Genomic DNA, 20,895 nt, shown 5'->3' on the forward strand with positions numbered 1-20,895 from the left:
TGTTCTCTTCTCATATTTTTTTTTTTTTAAGCTCCTATGTTTTTTTTGAATGACACCATTGCAAACAGAGTGGCTGAAGATGATTCAAACAGATCTCAAGAACCATTCTTGTGTCTTTCTTGTATTGGTTTTAGGGACAGGTTTTGGAGTTTACGTTAAATTGTGTAGTTTGAGCACCATGAAGTCCGTTTGGTGGCGGTTCTGGAGCTTTTGATCGGATCACAACATCTTCATATCATCATCCAAAGAAATATAGATGTTAAAATGTCTGTTTTTCTTTAAGGACCTCCTGTCCATGTTGGTTTAATGTGATTGAAAGAACATTTCTATGACAACTGGGTAACCACATCTGCTGAAGATTGTGTGATTAGACTGAAAGCTACTAAATGGACCTTAGGCTGAGATTGTTTTGTCAACTATAGTTTCCAAGGTCAAGAATTAACTCTCAAAATGTCGTCCTATTTAAAGATGCAGTAGGTAAGTCTTATAAAACTAACTTTCTGTCACATTTGCTGAAACAGACCCTATGTTCCAGTAGAACTACATGAATTATGTAATGTAAAAAAAATCCAGCTCCTCTGGCACCACCTACAGCCTGTACTGCGATTGGCAAAATTCCACCGCTCCCGGTCGATTTTCTCCAATCAGGGCCACAGGGGTGGTCTATCTGCCTGTCAATCACTGCTCAGGCACGTACACGCATATATAGCGTTCTCCCCTCCCCCTTCCCCGTGCACGAACTACAGAAAGGTTTCCCTAAACTCCGGTGAATATTGGAGAGGCTTTTCAGAGGTGCCGTGAGCTCCGGGATTTTAAAGATCTGAAGAACGATGCAGATGTAGCCACATTTCTTCTTGACAGGTAACAATAACCACTTGGTTATTAGTAGTCAAAAGTCCACAAAGCTACGTTGGTGAGGATGATAGTAACGTTAGCACAGTGGTCTGTCTGATATGATGCTAAAATGGCTAACGGTAGCCTGCTAGTTAGCATCGTTTTACTGTTGGTGAGTAAAGTTAACGTTGTGTTAGTGTTTAGTTATTGAACATGTCTGTCTGACATGCCGGCAGTTCTGTCAAACTCCGTTGTGTGGGAGGGGCTTAGGAGACGGTTTGGGCTGCAGCAGAAAGGGGGGGAGGGACTGAGAAGTTGTCGATGTTCAAATTTGTTGGCAAAGTCCTGGATCTTCACAATCTTACCTACAGCAGCTTTAATGTTTTTAGTCTAAAGAGCAGTAGTGACTGAAGAGCGACTTCAGTACAACTGCAGAATAAGTGCTGGGCCCTGATATCTTAACCCATTTGGCTTTTTCTAGATTTTTCTTATTGTTTCACATTTCATAAATCAAAATAAAAAAAATAATTGGCACATTAATTGATAATGAAAATGATTGTTAGTTGCAGCACTAATTCTATTTGCTAACCTCTCAGATTATTTAGTGAAAGTTTTTCCATTTGTCTATATTTCTTTATCAATTGGCTTTGCCTCAAGTCTGCAGGTAGAATCCACATTATTCACACACTAAATACGATTGTGATTCTATTGCATAGATTGTCTTTTGAGTGGCTGAGTTTTTCAAAATAGATAGTAATAGTTTATCAGAGAATATGATCTATATTCAGGCCAAGTGTAATCTACTAAATATCTCATTTAAAATCTTAAAAAAAACAATGTACTCCCAGAAACCATTTACTCAGTTAAACAAAAGAAAATCAATCACTGATACTAATGAGCGACATATTTTTCTATTAATCATCATGAATGTTTTTTACAAAATTGCAATTTACAGGAACATCAGTGCTAACCGTAGAACTAAAGCATTTCTGTATTGTAGTCGTAGCAAAAAGTAACAGTCTTATACATCGCAGTGACATTATTTACAGCCTTAACACCTGGACCACAAACCGATGACGGGAGAAATGCACTCTACTCCTGTTGAGACACATGTTACTACAGAGGTGCGTAGACATGATAATGGATGGAACAAGCAGGTAATATACATCAGAGACGCTCTGATGGAAACATGACAGGAATTTAAAAAAGTGGAAAGACATTTCTTAGCTTAGTGTGGTTGGGATAAGGGACAGATGAGTTACCTGCAGAGGTTAAGACCACTCTCACTACTTTCTGTTGCTCATTAAAGGATCGTTGCAAGTGCAGAGAAACAATATTACAGTCTGTGGGGGCGGAGGGAGGCAGACCAGGAAAGGGTTCCTCCTCTGATCATTTCTTGGCTTTGGCTTTGCCTTTGCCCGTCCCCTTGCCCTTTCCCTTTCCAGAATCTTCCTTCTTCTCTTTCTTTGACTCCTTGGTGGCTTTGGCCTTCTTCTGCTGCACGGAGGAACGAGACACAGACGACATATAAACAGTGAAAAGATACGAAGACAGCCTTTGGCATGGAGTGTACTTGGAATCAAATGGGTTTACACATTGTAACCTCATTGTTAATGCTCTTACTTTGATCATGGCGTCGGTTTTGAGGCCCTCGTCTTCAGACTCCTGCACTTCGTTGTCCACGTCCTCTCCTCCGAACTCTGACTCCCCCCCGCCACCACGGCGGCCCTTCTTCACTGCTTGCAGAGAGTATGGCGTCAGGTGAGATTCTTTGTTGTAGGCTCGTGTGAATGCTGCCTTCACCTGCGAGGAGACAGACAGAGGGGAGAAATTCACCGTTTGTTGGACATTTAGGTACCCTGACCAGCCAGACAAACATCAAGATGTTGGGTCTGGGATTGACCACTGACAGGGCTCAATCCGAGGGGCGGGATAAACGGTTGTCTTTCAAATTCCCTCTGCACGTAATAAAAGACAGAGCAGAGCAACGAAGAAGGTGGCAAAGCTAGTTGATAGATTAAACTTTTGCCGTATCCGGTCGGCAAAACTCCGAAACACATCTTCCTTTTTTAAGAATGATTTCTGTGCCGTTCTTTGTTCTTTTCTCAAAGAAAAGCTTAACTCCAAGTCTTCCAGAAGACCACTGTTCCCAGCAGCAGCAGCCATAAGCCCGCCCACCGACTCTATACACGATGTGATTGGCCTGACCAGAGTTTGGTTTTTTCCAGCTCACAAGCCAACGGAGAGTTCCTTCTTTAAATCAGAAAAAGATGCATATCTGTTGTGCGGTATTATGTACACCAATGGGTTCATAATAAAAATGTGAGTAAAAAAAACATAAAAGGGGAGTAGCACACTGTAAAACACTGGTACTGGAGTTTGGCGACTGTAGATCAGCATGACCTCAAAAGTAACTTGCTATGCTATTATTTGACAATTTCATCATCTGTGATTTGCTGTTGAAACAAACAAAGCTGATTAAGTTAATTTCATTGAAGCTGCTTTACTCAGTATTTACCATATCAACTTAAAAAATGTATATGTCAGTGTTGTGTTTACAGCTTATTTCTGCTGCTCCTGAGTGACCAAAAAAGAAAGTTATCGCAGGTTTAGATTATTTGTATGGCTTGAAATATGGTAATATTGGCGTCCATTGCTGTCTTTTTTATGCGATCACTAGGAGTCAGAATCTTTCAAATCCTACGCTTTCGTTTGTACCCAGTAGAGAACCACTGATACTGGTTAAGGTGTGTATTGAGAATTGGGTTGAACAGTTCTATGTATAAGTGGTACTTAAGCAGAGTGATGCTCAGAGATGCTCTAATTGCTATCACAATGATCTAAACTAATTGTGGTGTATTTCTTTATACATCAATTTCAAATCCAACCACCAACATCTATACTATACCACCCCCTGCTGACCTTGGAGTCCAGTTTGGAGTAAGGGTCTGGTTGTCCGCCCCAGACGCTGATCTCCATGATGCTGTCCACGTCCTCCTTGATGAGCTGGTAGTTGTCCAGCAGCTGCACAGCTTCGCCGGCGCCCTCCGCTCCGTGCCTCTGAAGCGGGCTCAGCAGTGCCTGCCGCAGGTAGTACAGGTAGTCCAGGTTCACTGCCTGTCTGCTGCTCATCGTCCTGCAGGAGATAAACAAATCAAACATTTAAATACTCGAGTGCGATACTGTGTTTGACAGGGTGTAAAAAGTTCAAAGACAGTGATCAAGGCCGACTCACTTTAAACACATGTGTGAGGCCAGCTCCTGGACGATGCGGGAATGTTTGCTGGTGGAGGAGTTCTTGCCGAGCCAGCTGGGGAAGTTGGGGAACTGACTCATGTAGCCTTTCATGAGCTCCCCTGGTAACACACTGGCATAGATGGCCTACGAGCACAAACACAGACCAGCACAATGATCAATCTCTGGTATCCCGACACATGAGCGTGTGTGTATTGACTGTGTATTAGCTTTTTTGCAAGAATGATGTGATAACGGAGTGTGTGTTTACTGTTATTAAAAGGTCCCATGGCATGAAAATTTCACATTATGAGGTTTTTTAACATTAATATGCGTTCCCCCAGCCTGCCTATGGTCCACCAGTGGCTAGAAATGGCAATAGGTATAAACCGAGCCCTGGGTATCCTGCTCTGCCTTTGAGAAAATGAAAGCTCAGATGGGCGGAATCTTGCTCCTTATGAGCAAGGTTACCTCCTCTTTCTCTGCCCCCCCAGAGAATTAGGCCCACCCATGAGAGAGAGAGACATCATGGCTTTCAAACGAGCAAAGTGGCAGTTGGTCAAGGCCACACCCCCACCCTCCACCTTGCCCCCCCTCTCTCCTCCTCAATAGCTAGACACAGAAATGGCACATCCTAAGGAAAGCTCATTGTGGGGCTGGCTCTAGTGGCTGTAATTCTGCACCAAGGCTGAATTTCAGGAAAGAGACTTCAGATACAGTATTAGGGGACCACTAAGGCCTATATAAAAGCATCCAAAGAGCACCATGTCATGGGACCTTTAATGTCATATAATTCAGTGTTTTACAAACGCTTAACAAAAGCCAATCTAAAGAAGTGAATGCGTGCATGCGTGAATGAGTGTTACCTGTGTGGGCAAGAGTGACCAGTTCTGCCGAGAGCGGATCTGTCTGTCCACCAGGTCTCCATCAGAGATGGAGTCAGCTGTCTTGCTGAGCAACACCAGGTGGGACTTCAGGTCACCACTGTGAGAAGAGACATGAAAATATAGAAATATTAAATGAATGGTTTGACAGTGTAGGAAATGTTTGTTTTGTTTTCTTTGAGAAAGAAAAAAAAGATTGATACCACTCTCATGTCTGTGCATTAATGGAGCTAGATCCAGGGGGCAAATTAGCTTAGCTTAGCATAGATAACAGACATAGGTGGAAACAGCCGGCCTCTCTCACCCTGCAGCCTTTGGTCGAACATGCGGGTAGTTCTCTTGGACAAAGAGCGGCGCTAGCGAGTAGTCGTGGAAGAAGAGGTCAGACTTGTCGATGAGGCTCATGTGGGCCGTCTCCTCCCCTGAGGCAAATACCTTCCTACAAACATCAAACGGACCCAGTTTCATGTCCTTGCGAGCGCTGGCTGCGTCAGACTTACACTGGTCATACGTCATCACCTTGTTTTTGGCCGACCACATGCTCAGGTTGTGGATCACCTGGAGGAAAAAACAGTCAGCATGGTGAGAGGGGAGACCGAGGGTGGCGAGTGAAAGCAAAACCTCGGTATGAATTAATGATGCTTTTTTGTCTTCTTTACCTGTCGGATATCCTGATTGGAGGCTAGGATCATTTCGTTAAGAGCTGGGGGTGGGATCTTGATTCCCTCCTTGAAAGCGAGGGACATCATTGCTCCCTAAAAAAATGGAGAGAGAAAACAAAAGTAAAGGATCAGGAAAAGTAAATATTTACATTTAAGCGCTCACTTATAAGACCTATTTTACCACTGGAAAGAGGGGGTTTTCATAAAACTGTACCGTCTATGCAGTAAAATGGCGCACACTACATGACCAGAGAAAACAGAGAAAATAGGCTGTGGTATTCCCTTTCGTTTAAAAAGGGTAGAAAACCTACAACTACCAGAATGCACCGCACTAGACCAATAACGCTCCCATTGGTAAGTGACGTAATCATCGATGTAAAAAAATATATAAAAAACTGTATACAGCGTTTGCAGCACTTCCTCCTATGAAATTAATCGGATGACCGGCACTGCTTCCACACAATAGGGACACAGACGTTGTAATTCCACTGTTTGGCCGCTATGTCAAATTTGCTTCAACTCAAAGCCCCATACTTCCTGGGGGCCTGGACCTAATGCCAACATGTCATAGAATCAATAGGGAGAAATAGGCAATACACTAACCAAATGAGTGAATGAGTGAGGAGAGTAGGGACGTTGGTCAATGGATGGAGGGAAGTTTAACATAGTTTATTTACACATACTACCAACATTATTATGATACAAAATTGGTTGAAAATATGCATACTTTGCCCTTTCAATTTTTCGATTTAAAGCTGGTAACAGGAAGCTATTACTGTCTATTGTGCAGCATGTCATAATTAGGAATCATTGGCATATATTGAAGTCTTAATTATCTCCATTCATGAGTGTCCCAAAAAAAAAAATCAACATTATAGGTTTTCATATTATTAGCTTGTTTTCAGCCACTATCCAAATGCTTACAACCACAGCGTCTCTGTGTGTGATGTATCCTAAAGTTTATGCCGTTTTATTTTAACCGACATGCTAGAAAACTTGTCTCGTCAGATGTGGGACTGTATGTGTGTGTGTGTATGTCTGTGTGTGTGTGTGTGTGTGTACCTTGATCTGTTCCACTCGCGGCCTCTGGAAGCGCAAATCGAAGCAGTAGTTGGCCAGTGACCTGATCTTCTGGTGGTTACGATCGTTGCACATGCAGATGATCGGAATCTTTGAATTTCTGATCAGGCCGATCATCTCCTGCAGGAGGCGAAAGGTCAGAGGTTAGTATCAAGTCAAAGTTTTTTATTGAAAATTATTTAAATTTAACAATATATGAACGGTTTAAAGTACTTAAATATATAATAAGTCAACATAAGTCACCTAACACACAACTACAATAATTTAATAATAAATAACAGTTACACTATTAACAAGTAACAACAAAATAAATGTTGAGTTGGTATGCTAATTAAACCAGCTTCAAACTTCAGTTCTTTTGCAGAAAAATGACCATATTTGCCTTTTCTGGCAAGATACGACACCTCTCCTGATTTATGGCATGTCCTGCTTTTACGTCCGTTTTAGTGAGCCCAGAAGGAAAATATAGCATTTTAAAAGTAGCCTACATTCACGGTAGCTAGCTAACGCTAGACTACAGAGAAAGTGTGATATTTTTACGTCCGTTTCGGAGCGACAGAGGGAAAATATTTCAGTCGACACATTAAGTGGAACCAAAATGAGGAACCGAAATTTGCGTTCTAATCCTGTCCGATTCCTACCAGTTGCGTAGGAACCGGTTCCATAGTGGAACCGGGTTTCGGTACACAACCCTACCTCTAACCTCTTCAAAATGTGAGAATCTGTTGCTTTTTTACCTGGATTCCTCCACGGTCCTCGTTACCAGCCATGCCATCAACCTCATCCATGATCAGGACGTGTTTACTGCTCACTTTCTGAGACGTGCCTACGAAACACACAGCACCACATAGTATTCACTTCAATTCTGGACAAATAGTATGCTATGTTAATTCTCTAAAGAAAAAAAATATTTAACCTCGCTACTAAAAACTCAACAAAATTCTGTGAAATTCACAATTATGCTTTATCAACGGATTGGTAAACTGAGTAGAAGTCACAGCCTCCAAATGATTCTTGCAACGAGCTATATAAATCACTAATTTCAGAAATATTCTTAGTTTGTTCTGCATGCACTGTATATGAGTACATACCGTACTATTAAAGTATGGGCCTCTTAATCTTTTTTGACTACCTTAACAAACTTGGTGGAAATATTATCACAAAGCCTCACAAGACGCCAACAGTCATCAGCTTTTTCTTTGCAATGCTGTCAAGCACAAATGACTTCCTATTGCTGTTTCACAATTAAAACCTTCCAGTTTGTTTTCTTCTGAAAAAAGCACATCAATAAAGGCTAATGTAGGTCCAAATGTGTTAACAGGCGGAAACATGGAGAAACAAAAATGAAAAGAGAGATCACCTTTGTAGAAGCTCTCAATGCTGGTGTTGTTAAGTGACTCTGAGACGACTTCCTTCAGACTGTTTTTGCTGCGAGTACAGCTGGCGTTCATCTCCACGTAGCTGAAGCCCAATTCCTGCAGGCCGACACACAAACACAGTGGAGAGGTTGGGTAAAAAGACACTGACACTTGGGACATTATTTATCCCAAGTGGAAGTCATATGTGCAGCATTACTTAAATCATACTGACTGGTGTGATTGCATATAGAAAATACAAAGAAAAGCACCCAACAACATGGCTGTGTGTGTTTTCAGACTGACCTCACAGACCAGGGCAGCTGTGGTGGTCTTACCCACGCCCGGAGGTCCAGAGAGAAGAGCAGCTTTGAATCCAGATCCATCATCTTTTCCTCCAAACTTACCAAACCTTGCAACTGTACAACCACAAACAGCACAAAAAGCACAAGCTACTCAAACACAGATACAGATACATTCAGAACTAAAATTCACTGAAAAAATCTAGTTTGTATCATTACTCGGAATTCTGCTCACACACCTCAAAACACAAAGACAGATAAACCGTCTGCTACCTGGTGGCTTGGAAGAGCCCCCGCTGTGGTGTCTGTACCAGTTCTGCAGCCAGCGGAGCAGCTTATTGGCACAGCTCTGATCTCCCTGTTGACCAATCACAGTCTTCAGAGAGCGTGGGCGGTACTTGTCAACCCACAGCAGACTGGCGTCCTCATGCGTCAGTGATGGCGATGATGGTTCTGGGGCTGAAGATGAAGAAGTGGAGGGGGAAAGGCCCAGCTCCCTCCGGGCTGTGTGGCCTGAGCCTCTCCCAGGTGGAGTGCAGCCATCTCTGGTCCTGGCACCGTGGCCTTGGGCCAAGCCTGTCTTAGACGGGCTCGGGGTGTGGGGGGACCTGGAATTCCCCTTGGAGGGAGAGATCTTCTGGGCTTTGGGGGTGCTTTTTAATGTTTTGCTGGGGGGAGTCCTGGTGTTTGAGGCTTTGCTCTAAAAATAAAAAAAATTAAATTCACTCTTATGTGCAGGATATAATTGCAGTTAAAGACCAACTGAAAATAAATTGCATGTTTCTTCTATGACAGATGGTCTGTAAATCAGCCAAAGGAGCATTTCTGATGCATCTCAATAATAAAAATATTAAAAAAATGTTTTGAAATGGGTAATGTTTGTGATTTCAGTTGGTCATTAAAAACGTTTTTGACATATTCTGGGTTGAAATGATTTTATTGCTAATAAAAATAGCAAATAAAAATCACTTTGTAAATAATGATTTAAGTTGTGAGAGCTGACCTCAGCCTCTGCAGCAATCTCATACTTGGACTTCTTTCCTGGTTTGGTTCTGATCAGCTCCAACAGACCATCCTCATCCAGGATCTTGGTACCGAGACTCTCCGCCTGAGGATAAAGCCAATTGTACAAACACACCATATTTATTTGATGGACAGATACAAGGAAATCAGTACAGAAAAGAGGCAGGAAGTAAAAGACTGAAAGCCTCAAATGCTTGAATACTTATTTTTATTGTTCTTTGGTGCCTACATATACCGTTCATATATTGTGTGCAATTTTACTTAATATGACACTTGGTAAGCATCTCGCCCTACAGTTGTAACTCCGGATTACCACTGAACGCAGAACGGCTGCGGACCGGCTCTGCTCCGTGTCTGTTCCGTGCTCCACCGTCCATCAATACCCACCAGGTCCGGATTTGTTGCGGCACGGCTGCGGCCATGACTGACAGCTGTAGTCACGAGGACCTACAAGTTCGCGAATTCAGGTAGAATAGAACCACAAAACCATCCAGAGGAGTAGAGGGGAAACGACTCTGAGCTGTGTTTTCAAGGTGTGGTGCAGGGAAATATGATCCGCCGTGAGCACGGTGTATTTTATTTAGAAAATTAACCGGATGTTTATTTTGTTTCTGTGCTTGACTTCCTGTCTCGCACTATCTGCCGTGTGCTGAATTGCTGCGGAGCTCTGCGGCGTCCGGCAAAAATGGAATCTCTGCGTATCTGCTCCGGAGGGCTGCAGATCACCGGAACTGGGACGGAGTCGGAACTCAGCCGTTCCACAGTCAGTGGAAATACACACATTGACTTTAACGGAAACCTAATTACTCCGCTGCCGTTACACAGCCGGTGGAAATTGGGTGTAAGGTTACCAAGATGATTGGTATGTCAAATCATTTGTTGATGCGATCTATAACTCTGCCAACACATCAAGGTAAATTTGTCTCCATATGATTAAGACATATTTCGTTTAGGAAATGCTTCTCTGGATCTGAATTTATTAGTCAGAATCAGGTTGGTCACCTTCTCGAGCTTCGAGACTCCGCTGTCTCTGCCCTGTACCAGGTAGGTGGTCTTCTTGCTGATGTTGCCAGTCACCTTGCCTCCGTAGCGCTCGATGAGGGATTTGGCATCATCCCTCTCCATGGACTCCATGACCCCCGTCAGCACAAACACACAGCCCTCCAAACAGTTCTCAGCACCCTGGAGACACACACAGACACACACGAAAAAGGCAGTTCAAATGAAGATGTTGGTCAGTCTGAAGGCTGATATGTGTGTGATGCATCTGTGAATGAGTGAGTGAGTGAGTACCTGTGGGATTTCCTTGGAGCCGAGAGCTCGTGGTCCATCGCGGTTCAGGAAGTTCCTGTAAGCTGCAGAGTTGACCTTCTTCTTCTCTGAATCATCAGGACTCGTATTCGTGCTCTGATCAGAGTGAGACAGTGAGGACATTTGTCTTTAAATTGTTTTAACTTTTAACTTTAAATTGTGTACTCCATGCTCATTTTTGCTTTATGATGCATGCATGTGCTTTGTGTTTTATCATGAGTTTCTCTTCGCTGCTCCTTTGGGGACAATTTGATTGAAGAATTGATTGATTGATTGATTGATTATGTGCATCATGATATTGATGCAATGTATTATGCCTTGCTCACCTCTGGTTTCTTGGGAGAAATTTTTACTGTGGTGGGTGTGGTTCCTTTCTTGGGAGTAAACCTCTTGTCTGAGATTGACAAAGACAGGGGCTCGTTTTTGGGAGAGAGTTTTATTTTTGTGGGCGAAATTGGTGTTTTACTCTTTGGCCTTTCTTCCCTCTCTTCTTCCTTTTTCTTCATCATGGCCAGTTTGGAGCTGGCTTTGACGGGGGCGGGGTTCTTCTTAGGAGACGGACTAATCACGTCTTCTGACATGCTGCCCCTTCGGTTGGTCTTTGACGGGCTGCCAGCAGCAGAGCCGGTACTGCTCTTTTTGGGACACGCGGTCGCGGCTGATTTTTCATCGAAGCCTTTACGAGCCTGGATGAAGACACACACACAAAATTATATTAAGCAATCACTAATATCAAAATTGATGTGCCTTTGTGTTGAGGTTGTTGTTGTTTTTTGTTGTTTTTTTAAATCACCTTCTTTGCTTGAGGCTCCTCGTCCAGCATGGCCAGAGTTCTGGCAAACTCCTCGTCCTCATGGACCTGCTTTTCCAGCTGAGTGATGTAGGAGCGAAAAAGCAATATGAGGATGCAGTATGAGAATGAAAAAACAAACAAGTTTAACTGTGTATAATAATTTCTGCATTACTCTTGGGACTTTTTACATTCAAGCAACATTAAATCATTATTTAGAATTTCAGTAATTCTCCAAAAGATTCATTATAACTTGTAAACTTTCAAAAACATTACCAGGCTTGGGAGACAAACCTTTAAAGTCCTTAACCTTTGCAGAATATTTTATAAGTTTAACCATTTTACCTCTAAAATGCTGAAAATTGTTTAGTTTTTTAAAAAGCCTGACATATTCAAACTGCTTCCTTTTATCAAACCAACAGTCCACAACCCAGAGATATTCCGTTACAATCATATATGATGAATCATTCATTTTCTGTCAAATGGCTAATGGACGACCTCTGGTTGGAATTACTCATGCAATTAACATGCAGATGTTACTGTATGTTGATCAGCCTACCTCCATGTCCTCATCCATCTGCAGCTGTTTGGCAATTTGCTCATCACTCATGAGATCATCTGTGTCCTGAGTCGGCTGAGGAGAGGATGAGTTTTTACAAAGTCAGTTTGTTATAAAAGGATCCTTATTTGATACAGAGTGTGGATCGGGTCGCATTTTTCTGTCCGAGCCCAGCCCGCGTCCAACAGCCATTAAGATATTTATGTCCGAGCCCGACACAGTTAAAATCTCATTTTTTTCTCAAACTAATGACACATGTACATTTATTTGTGTGGAAAGCCTGCGTTTATTAAGCTGTAGGAAGTCATTCAGAAATGTCAACAGATGAGCGCACATGGGGCAACAAGCGCACGTTAACACAGGCACACGCGCGCATATGTGTGTGTGTGTTTGTCTGTAGCTATGTCTGTGTGTGTGTGTGTGTGTAGCTATGTCTGTGTGTGTGTGTGTGTGTGTGTATGTTTGTAGCTATGTCCGTGTGTGTCTGTGCGTGTTTAAAAAAAAACAAACCTTTGCATCAAGTGAAACAGGCCCATTGGCTACCTACATAATAAGTTGTTTTAAATTTAAAATGTTCAATGCCTTATCGTGCTGATGTGACCGAGCCCGACCCGAACATCATTTCTAAATATCTGTCCAAACCCGACCCGGCCCGTCAGGTACCGTTGGGTCCCGTCGGGCATCCATCCTCTAATTTGATACAGTAATGGAAGGCTGAAAACAAAGTTTGCTGAAGAAAGCCATGAATCTTGACAGCTTGGATGAAAAAGCAGGATCATGAAAAGAGTGAGAGGGTTTGAAGAGAAGAAGTGAAAACAGTAAATAATGAATTAATACTCACAGCCTTTCGCTTGGTGCTGGCTACAAGCTTCTTGTCTGAACGCTGAACAGTCGCACTGCCAAAGTAGTCGAGTACTGAAGTGGGGGTTCGTTTGAGCGGAGGAGGCGGGGCTGATTTAGGGGTGACGGGCACAGGAGGAGACTTCACCGCAGTTTTCCCCTGTGTGGAGGAGGGCTTGACAGGAGACTTCAGCCCCTCTTTGACTCCTGGACGAACACTTCCTGCATCTGACTTTGTCTGTTTGGCCGTGCCATTCTGCTTAGGTTCAGACACCTTCTTTAAGGACTGAAAGTTGTCGCTGTCTGAGTCTACAACAAAAAAAGAGAAATATCAAAATAAATGTTCCATAAATTAACAAAACATCATTGTCTTCTTCAAGCTGGACCCATCTGTTTACTAATGCGTTTGTGTCTGCCCATTTCTAAACAAAAAGATTTATTTTGCCCGTTGCAATTCCCAACTTTCTGCTGAAATGTATTTAAAATTTAGGTGGTCAACATTATTGTTTTGTGCTTATTATTGTGATGATTAACTAACAGACTAAACTTGACAAAGAATTAATTAGAGAACCATTGTGAGGACAGGTGTATTTTTGTCTTTGAGGCAAACATGACAATTAATCACAACATGTATACCAGGTCTGTACAGCCCCAGCAAGTATGTCTGCAATATGATGATAATAAACCATAGACCCATTACCTGTTTCAGAGACATACTGCACAGGATCTTTTTTGGGAGGTGGCTCAGTTTTGCTCATCTTCTGTTTCTCTTTTGGGGATTTTTTTGACTTCCTCACTGGCTCCTCATCCTCAGAGTCTGGATAGACATAAAAACAAGATATGCCATGAAGAAAAGACGTGTCAAGCTTTCGATCAAAGCTGATCAAAAAGTTTAAAATAACAAAATATTGCCGGTGCAGCACAGATGTGTTCTTACTTAATAGTTTTATTTCTTAAGGTGCCTCTTTTTTTACCTGATCAAAAAGTTCCTTGTTTATGCCTCTCACTGAGCAAAGCATAATTTTTCTGAAATTAAATTCTGGAAATCTTGTTTGACAACACTTACTATTTTAAAATGCATTTCCAGAATCCTTTAAAGACTCTTCTAGCCTTCTGGATAAAAACATAGTTGGCCCATTGCACAATAGAAGTTATTTGTGTTGATTTCAAATGTTATTATTTACATACAAAGAGAAATGTAATTTGCTTTTATTTGGATTAGAAAATAAGAGTCACAATTTAGGGAAATAATTGAAGATATGGCCATATGACATTTTTTCCTCTCTTAGCAGACTGAGTAGTTTTAAATCCAGATAGACTGAAGATAATTCTGGAAACCTTTGAATCCTCGCCTGCATCTCAGATTTGTTTGATGTCTCAAAAACTGAATGAATAAAATGAAACAAAATAGCAAACCGTATTATCAGCCTAGAAACACCTTCAAAACAACAGTGACCATTTAAAAAAAACCTATATTTTAAAGATGGCTTGAAAACCTGTTTTCTGACCATGATGCAGGGGAATTATGTAGTAGCACAAAATCATACACACCTGATTCTATGACTGCATGCTTCTTTCGTTTTTTCTCGCTATCTTTGTGTGTCTCCTTTGGTTTGGAGCTTTTCACCTAAAGTATATAAACCACAATAAAACGTGAAGAATAACATAAAACAGATGTATCACTACAAGAAGGAGGGCAGGAGGTAACATAATTTCCTTGCCTTGGCGATCTCTTTCTTTTTCACTTCCTCGTTTGATGATGAGGAGGAATTCTTTTTCTTTTTCTTCTTCTTCTCCTCTGTTTTGATGTTTCCATTTGGAGCTGGTTTCTGCACTGAAGGCTTGGCTGAAGTCGGTGCAAAGAACCGCCTGATGTCCTGTGTGCACACAAACATGTATATCTTAACCTGTTAACAAAACTGTTGACTGGGCACACAGATTACAGCGCTACACGGTTAACGTTATCTAACTAGGCCTATATATAACGTTCACGTTACTGGATGCAAATTGATGTTTGAAGATCTCACTTTCTGACATTGATTTCAAGAAAAAAAAGTGCTGCATCATTTAAACTATGTTAAGAAAACAGCAGGCACATGTCAACTGTTACACGACAACATAGCAAAAGATCGTAATGTGTCCCTCGCTGAACTTTTACCCGCTAATTTTAACGTTATTTTGTATCTTCATCTTTAGCTGTAACGTTAACGTTAGCTAACGTTAACACTGCGCACTTCAATTTTCAGTTTCAGGAGCAGAGTCAACAAGACAGCAATTTGAACCACTTTGTTTGTATAGACAGCTTGCAGAAGGAGCGAATAAATAGTTTAAATGTGTAACGTACCATTATCAACAGGCTTTCTCCCAGATTAGGGTTAGGGTAGTTTTCAGAATATCCTTCAAGTGATTGGCGCGAATTCTGCTGTCGCTTGGAGATGACGCACACCCGTCATGTGCGTCACTGAGCGTGCGTTTTGTTGTTTTTTAATACAGAATTTTACACAGCAAAGAAATCATCCAAAATATGAAAAGAGAAGAAAAGGAACAACAGCAATGGGAAATAAATATGAATATATTTTGTATAAAATGAGTATATACTAGAGATAATTAAAATATGTTTTGAATACACGTGATTGTTTATTTCAAAGTATTAGCTTAACTTTTAAGGGCACCAAGTTCTGTATATCTTTCCAAAATGTATGTGTATGTAAATGTTCAATAGTTTCTTTTATAGAAGAACAACAAAAAAACACGTTGAGACACTGACAGCGGAGGTGTAAAAATAACAAATACAAATTGTGTGTATGAAATATTTATCTTGACAGTCTCAAGTGTATGTTAAATTACCTCTGACATACTGTATTACTATATGAAGAATTGTCTGTTTATCCAGTTGGTGAAACTATAATATGTAGGCTACATACAATTTATAAACTTAAGGAAATGTCTTACACACTTTTGCTTGCAAACAGGAAGGTCTCTATGGTGTTTGGATGATAAAGGATACATTTTATGTACTTTCATGTAAAAGTGACATAAATTGCCCCGTGAAGTACATAGAAGCACAACCTACGTGTGTGTGCTTTGAGATGTTGTCAAGATGCAAAACAGCTATATCTATAAAAACAATAGACTTCTGACAGACTCACAGACCAGCTTGTTTCAATGCTTCAGCTTTTTAATTTTACATTATAAGACTAATTTTCTCAGAGTGGTAATAAGATACTCATTAACAACCATTCAATCCTCTTCTTCAGCTTCAGTTTCACTTGTCACATATACCAAGTGTTTGTTTAAAGGTAGTGCATGCCTCTGTGTCCGTTCAGCAATCACTGGAGGGTTTGGCACAGATTGATGGGAGGAGATTGTAACACAATGAGTCTTCCCAGCACTGTCCATCTGTAAACATCAGAAACACAGACATCAGTCGGCGATACACAAACCAAAACCTGAAACTGTCTAATGAGGCCGCACTCGCATAACAGGCAGAAACAGATACTGTAAGACACAGGCTTGTTCTGTATAACTACATCACATGCAGTTATAGGCAGAACTTGTTGGCTGTCATCGCAACAGTGTGGTAATTGGTGCATATGTTCATAGTCATATACTAATAATAATATAAATTCAAAACGGTAAAAGTACAATGTTGACTATAGTGGACTTGATTGTACAGTTTAATGCACCAATATTTTATCACTGGGACTATCAAACACATAAAGGCCTCCAGGTTTCATCCTACAGAGATGAAAGCTATATAAACTAAACTAAAGTGATAAAATGTGAAATAAAGAAATGTATTGCTGTCATGTGATTTGATTCATTCTAACAAAGTATGATTCAGAAAGTTACTAAACAGAGCTATTTGTATTATTTATTTCTCTAAATTATCCACTAAAATACAATGTATGACTAACGGATACATTTTTCAACAAGCCTACATTTTGTAATTAATCCTCACACTCTAAAGCTATATGTATCATAATTTACCTCTAGAAGAAATCTGTAAACAGCACTGTTTTTTGGGATCCTTTGGTGTTCCTGGACACCAGTATGTGAATTTGAAAGGTTTACCATCACCCCAGAACCAAGTATTTTCCTACATAAATAGAATAGAATAATACATTACACGTAGAATCAGGTAAGTACATATGAATCAATACTGTGTGAATCATCTTCACATTTTAGCTTCTAATCTTAAAGCTAACCACTGGCTAACTTATATAAGCACATGGCAGACAATCAACTTATCAACAAAAACAACACAGCCACTTCTTAAACACAAAAAAAATATTTCTATTATCTATTCAAATCCATTTAGGTTCAGCTTTCAACATTTGTAAATAAAGTTAAATAGGCCTATAAGAGTCATAGCAGCTCTATGAGGTTGTACTTTGGCACTGTGGTGCATTTGAGCTAAATGCAAAATTCAGCATGCGAACGAAAACCTATTTATTTATTTATTGCCTCATTTATTTATTTCAGGATGTATTTCATAGGTATATATTTATGTATTCATTTATGTTTTAATTCACTGAATAAAATAACATTGTTAAACTGATCCTGTTACCGATCAGTTATCAGTTGTTGTTTTTTCGTCGACCTTGTAAAGTGCCTTTGAGTACCTTTTAAAGCGCTATATACAATAATAATAATTATTATTATTCCATGGTTATATAATCAGGTATAATGTTTACCATTAGCTGCATTGTTCAACTCAGTGTTATGTTGTATGATCCTATGAATCTCCAAAACCTCCTCAACACTGTGTATCGATGCAAGGTTTCCCCCCTCGGATTGACAGTGTTTCTACAGTGGGGTTAAAGGACAGACGGAGTGCTGTTAGGAAATTCATACAGACTTTCAGAGGAAGATGCCAATTAACCAAGTGCACAAATCATGCTGATTACCTGAGCCTGAGCCCAACTCAATGGTGTTGTAACAAAGTGGAAACATCTACAATTGTGCAGAGTCCAATTAGTGGGACAAGATATGTTGGCAGACAGGTTTTCTGAGGACAAACAGAAAAGGGTGGGCATCATTCCAGGATTTTTTTTAAGCACAGGGGGCGACCAATAATCAGTAAGGGGGGACATTTCATCAGAATACAGCATAGAAATCTGTTTAGAAATATAGGAAATATTGGATAGGATAGAACAACACAATGTAATTCTTCTAAATAAAATATCACATTCATTACTAATTTCACTTGTTGTTCACAAATTGTATATCCAAATACATATAGGCTCAGTCTGCCACTTAAAAAAACAAAAACAATTGCACAGGGTAAATGAGAAAACAAGGAACAGGTGACACTAGGGCTGGGGAACAGGTGCAACACATTAGGAGTGGGCATCAAAGTAATCAAAAAGTGAGTAATCAAAAAGGCGGGAAAACACAGGAAGTAAAACTAGACAAGACAAGACAGAAAACCAGACTACCAAAATAAAACAGAAACCTATACAATCATCACAGAAACATACAGGAAGCAGAAACAAACACAATCAACACAGTACAGAAGCATACACAATCATTAGGAAAAATACAGGAAACAGAAACATACAGGACACAGAAACCTACACAATCACAACAGGCTGGAAAAATTGGCAGAACAGGCAACCAAGTGATAGTACTCTGATCCAATGGAAATCACAACACTGTTGTTTCAAGAGTAAATATTTTATGGGAGTGACTTCCTGGCAGTCTATCACCTGAGCCGAAACTGTAAGGCTGATTTACAGCTACTATTTTATGTAGCTGTAAATATATGTATATTATGTAGCTTACATGTAGCTCCAGTTCTGACATCACTTCACTGGCTTCCAGTAAACAAGAGAATCAAGTTTAAGATTCTGTTAAGATTGTTCATTTATAAAGCACTTAATGGGCTAGGACCAAATTACATCAAAGACATGAACCAGACCCCTCAGGTCTTTAGAAGCCGGGCTGCTTGCAGTTCCCTTTATAAGAACAAAGTCTGGAGAAGCAGCTTTCTGTTTTTATGCTCCTCATGCCTGGAATACACTCCCAGAATGCCTGCAGATTGGCCAGCAGCTTACAGTTTTTTACGTCAGGTCCTAAAACATTCCTGTTCTCCAGGGCTTTTCAAACCTGTACAACCATGTTGATCATTTTGTCTTTTATCATCTTTTATTATCTTTTATGTGTAACCTTACAATTCCACTGTTGTTTTTACTGTTAATGTTAAGCACTTTGAATTATTAGTGTATGAATTGTGCTATATAAATAAATTGCCTTGACTAGCCTACTTCAAGCATATCATTTACATTTTAATCTTTTGGGTGCTATGATATTATTAAATTAAAAATGTGAACCTCATGGTGAAGCTACAGGAAAAAATTGAGGGGATCACCAAAGTCATGCCTATGGTGAAAAATTGTATTCTGGCAAATATCCACTTTTTTATCTTAAATAAATGGTACTTCAAATATAGCCTAGTGTAGATGCCCATTACATTCATCACTTGCTAAAAAATGAAGAAAGCCTGTTGAATTTTTACAGTTTAATCTTTTATGGTTAATACATATCATGCAACAACTGCTTCTGTAATTGCAAGAGCTTTTCCAGGGATATTTCTAGCCATGAATCATACACATCCAAGTGAACAAGGCATGGATTTGTCTTCAGTCAGATTGACCTATGGCAAACACTTTATCTGCATGTATTTGTACCGCAGATTTGGAACAAGCTTGAAAGTGTCGCATTCCGTCTCCATCTTCAAGAAAAGTCTCAAGGAAAAATTGCTCTTAACATATGATTGTTGATTATTCCGTAAGTGCTATAGTTTGTGCTGGGATCGTGTGTCTGTTTGTAGTATTTGTCTTTGTTGAGTCTATTGTGACTGGATTTGTTGATTTTCTTAAGTGTCTGTATTCTGTTGTATTCTGTATTTGTCTATTTTGTGTTTATGGTAAATTGAGTTTTTGGTTTGTAGCCTATATTATCTGTTTGTTTATTGTTATCGGGCCCCCTCCAAAAAGCTTTTAGTAGCTCATTTGGGGTTCCCCATTTCACGCGGCTTACATATGATCATTGTACCTTCTGAAATTGTGTTTAATGATACACTGATGACATGTGAAATAAAGACTTTGAATGAAAAAAAAAAAAAAACTTGTATCGACCAACTCTGCTGGTAAGTTACACTAAGTAAACTTCTGGGGAGAGTCCAGATAAGGAAACAACAATACCTATACTTACAGTGTCACATTTATTTAGTTATAATTTAGCTATATTCAGCACTGGAAAGCTGTTGTAATCATGAGAAGTTGGTAATCGAAATGTAGAGGTCAATATTTAGTCAGTAATATTTATTTATGTATTTATTAATTGATATGAATAGGATCCTGACTTTTCCCAGGCCACAGTCAGGTTCACATCAGATACATTGGTTGTTAACCTATAATCAAATGCCCACTTTCTTTGTAGGTATTGCTCACTCGTGTTTTTCTTTTCTTATTTAAGGCAATCAATCGTCTTCATCACGTGCGTGTGTACGTTTACTGTATCTGAGGAGCAGGTGGCACCTTGTATAGCAGCCTCGGCCACAGTGTAGGAATGTGTGTGAATGGTGAACAGTGCCTGTAATATGGAAAAGCGCTTTGAGTAGTCATTAATTAATAAATAAATAAAAATAATTATAGTCCATTTACACATACACACACACACAAATGTGTTCTTTATTCTAAAAATGATACCTTTGGTTTACATGTCTGTAGTTTTGCATTCTTGTATGCTACTGTAACAGTAGTGTTACAACAGTAATGTTGTTTTGTTTCAACATTGCACTGGTGTTTACACTGTACTTCTCAACCTCTCTCAGCAACTTACTTTTACTGTAGAACATTGTATGGAAATGTGGATATAATCCTACGAAAGACAAAAGAGCTTTAGATTTAAACAGTGTGTACATGATATAGCCAGAAATGCAGTTTCATTTTGAAGGAGGCACTTTGTGTATTGTGTAGTTTTGAAAAAATGAGTTATGAAAACATGTAAGCAGT

General features: G+C 40.1%; 1 protein-coding gene and 1 long non-coding RNA gene across 3 annotated transcripts; both read right to left on the reverse strand.

The window, feature by feature from the left end:
• Positions 1-1,676: 1,676 nt before the first annotated feature.
• Positions 1,677-15,317, reverse strand: rfc1 (replication factor C (activator 1) 1). Its single transcript, XM_039803387.1, has 23 exons — positions 15,219-15,317; positions 14,596-14,751; positions 14,426-14,501; positions 13,575-13,691; positions 12,876-13,183; positions 12,035-12,109; positions 11,479-11,556; positions 11,012-11,371; positions 10,668-10,781; positions 10,377-10,556; positions 9,355-9,459; positions 8,625-9,051; positions 8,356-8,468; positions 8,055-8,169; positions 7,432-7,520; positions 6,677-6,814; positions 5,612-5,707; positions 5,257-5,510; positions 4,935-5,052; positions 4,070-4,215; positions 3,757-3,970; positions 2,458-2,637; positions 1,677-2,331 (listed from the first exon to the last, which is right to left on the reverse strand). The coding sequence occupies exons 1-23, from the start codon at positions 15,219-15,221 to the stop codon at positions 2,224-2,226; spliced, it is 3,570 nt and encodes a 1,189-aa protein (XP_039659321.1). The 5' UTR covers positions 15,222-15,317; the 3' UTR covers positions 1,677-2,223.
• Positions 15,318-16,031: 714 nt separating this feature from the next.
• On the reverse strand, positions 16,032-17,923 carry LOC120566984. Of its 2 annotated transcripts, XR_005640498.1 has the most exons (4): positions 17,785-17,923; positions 17,572-17,683; positions 16,865-16,973; positions 16,032-16,273 (listed from the first exon to the last, which is right to left on the reverse strand). It is a non-coding gene; the product is annotated as an uncharacterized LOC120566984 (long non-coding RNA). The 2 variants fall into 2 exon arrangements; XR_005640497.1 differs by lacking the exon at positions 16,865-16,973.
• Between the last annotated feature and the right edge of the window lie 2,972 nt (positions 17,924-20,895).

The sequence above is a fragment of the Perca fluviatilis genome, chromosome 1 (genome assembly GCF_010015445.1).
Source record: "Perca fluviatilis chromosome 1, GENO_Pfluv_1.0, whole genome shotgun sequence".
Classification (NCBI taxonomy): domain Eukaryota; kingdom Metazoa; phylum Chordata; class Actinopteri; order Perciformes; family Percidae; genus Perca; species Perca fluviatilis.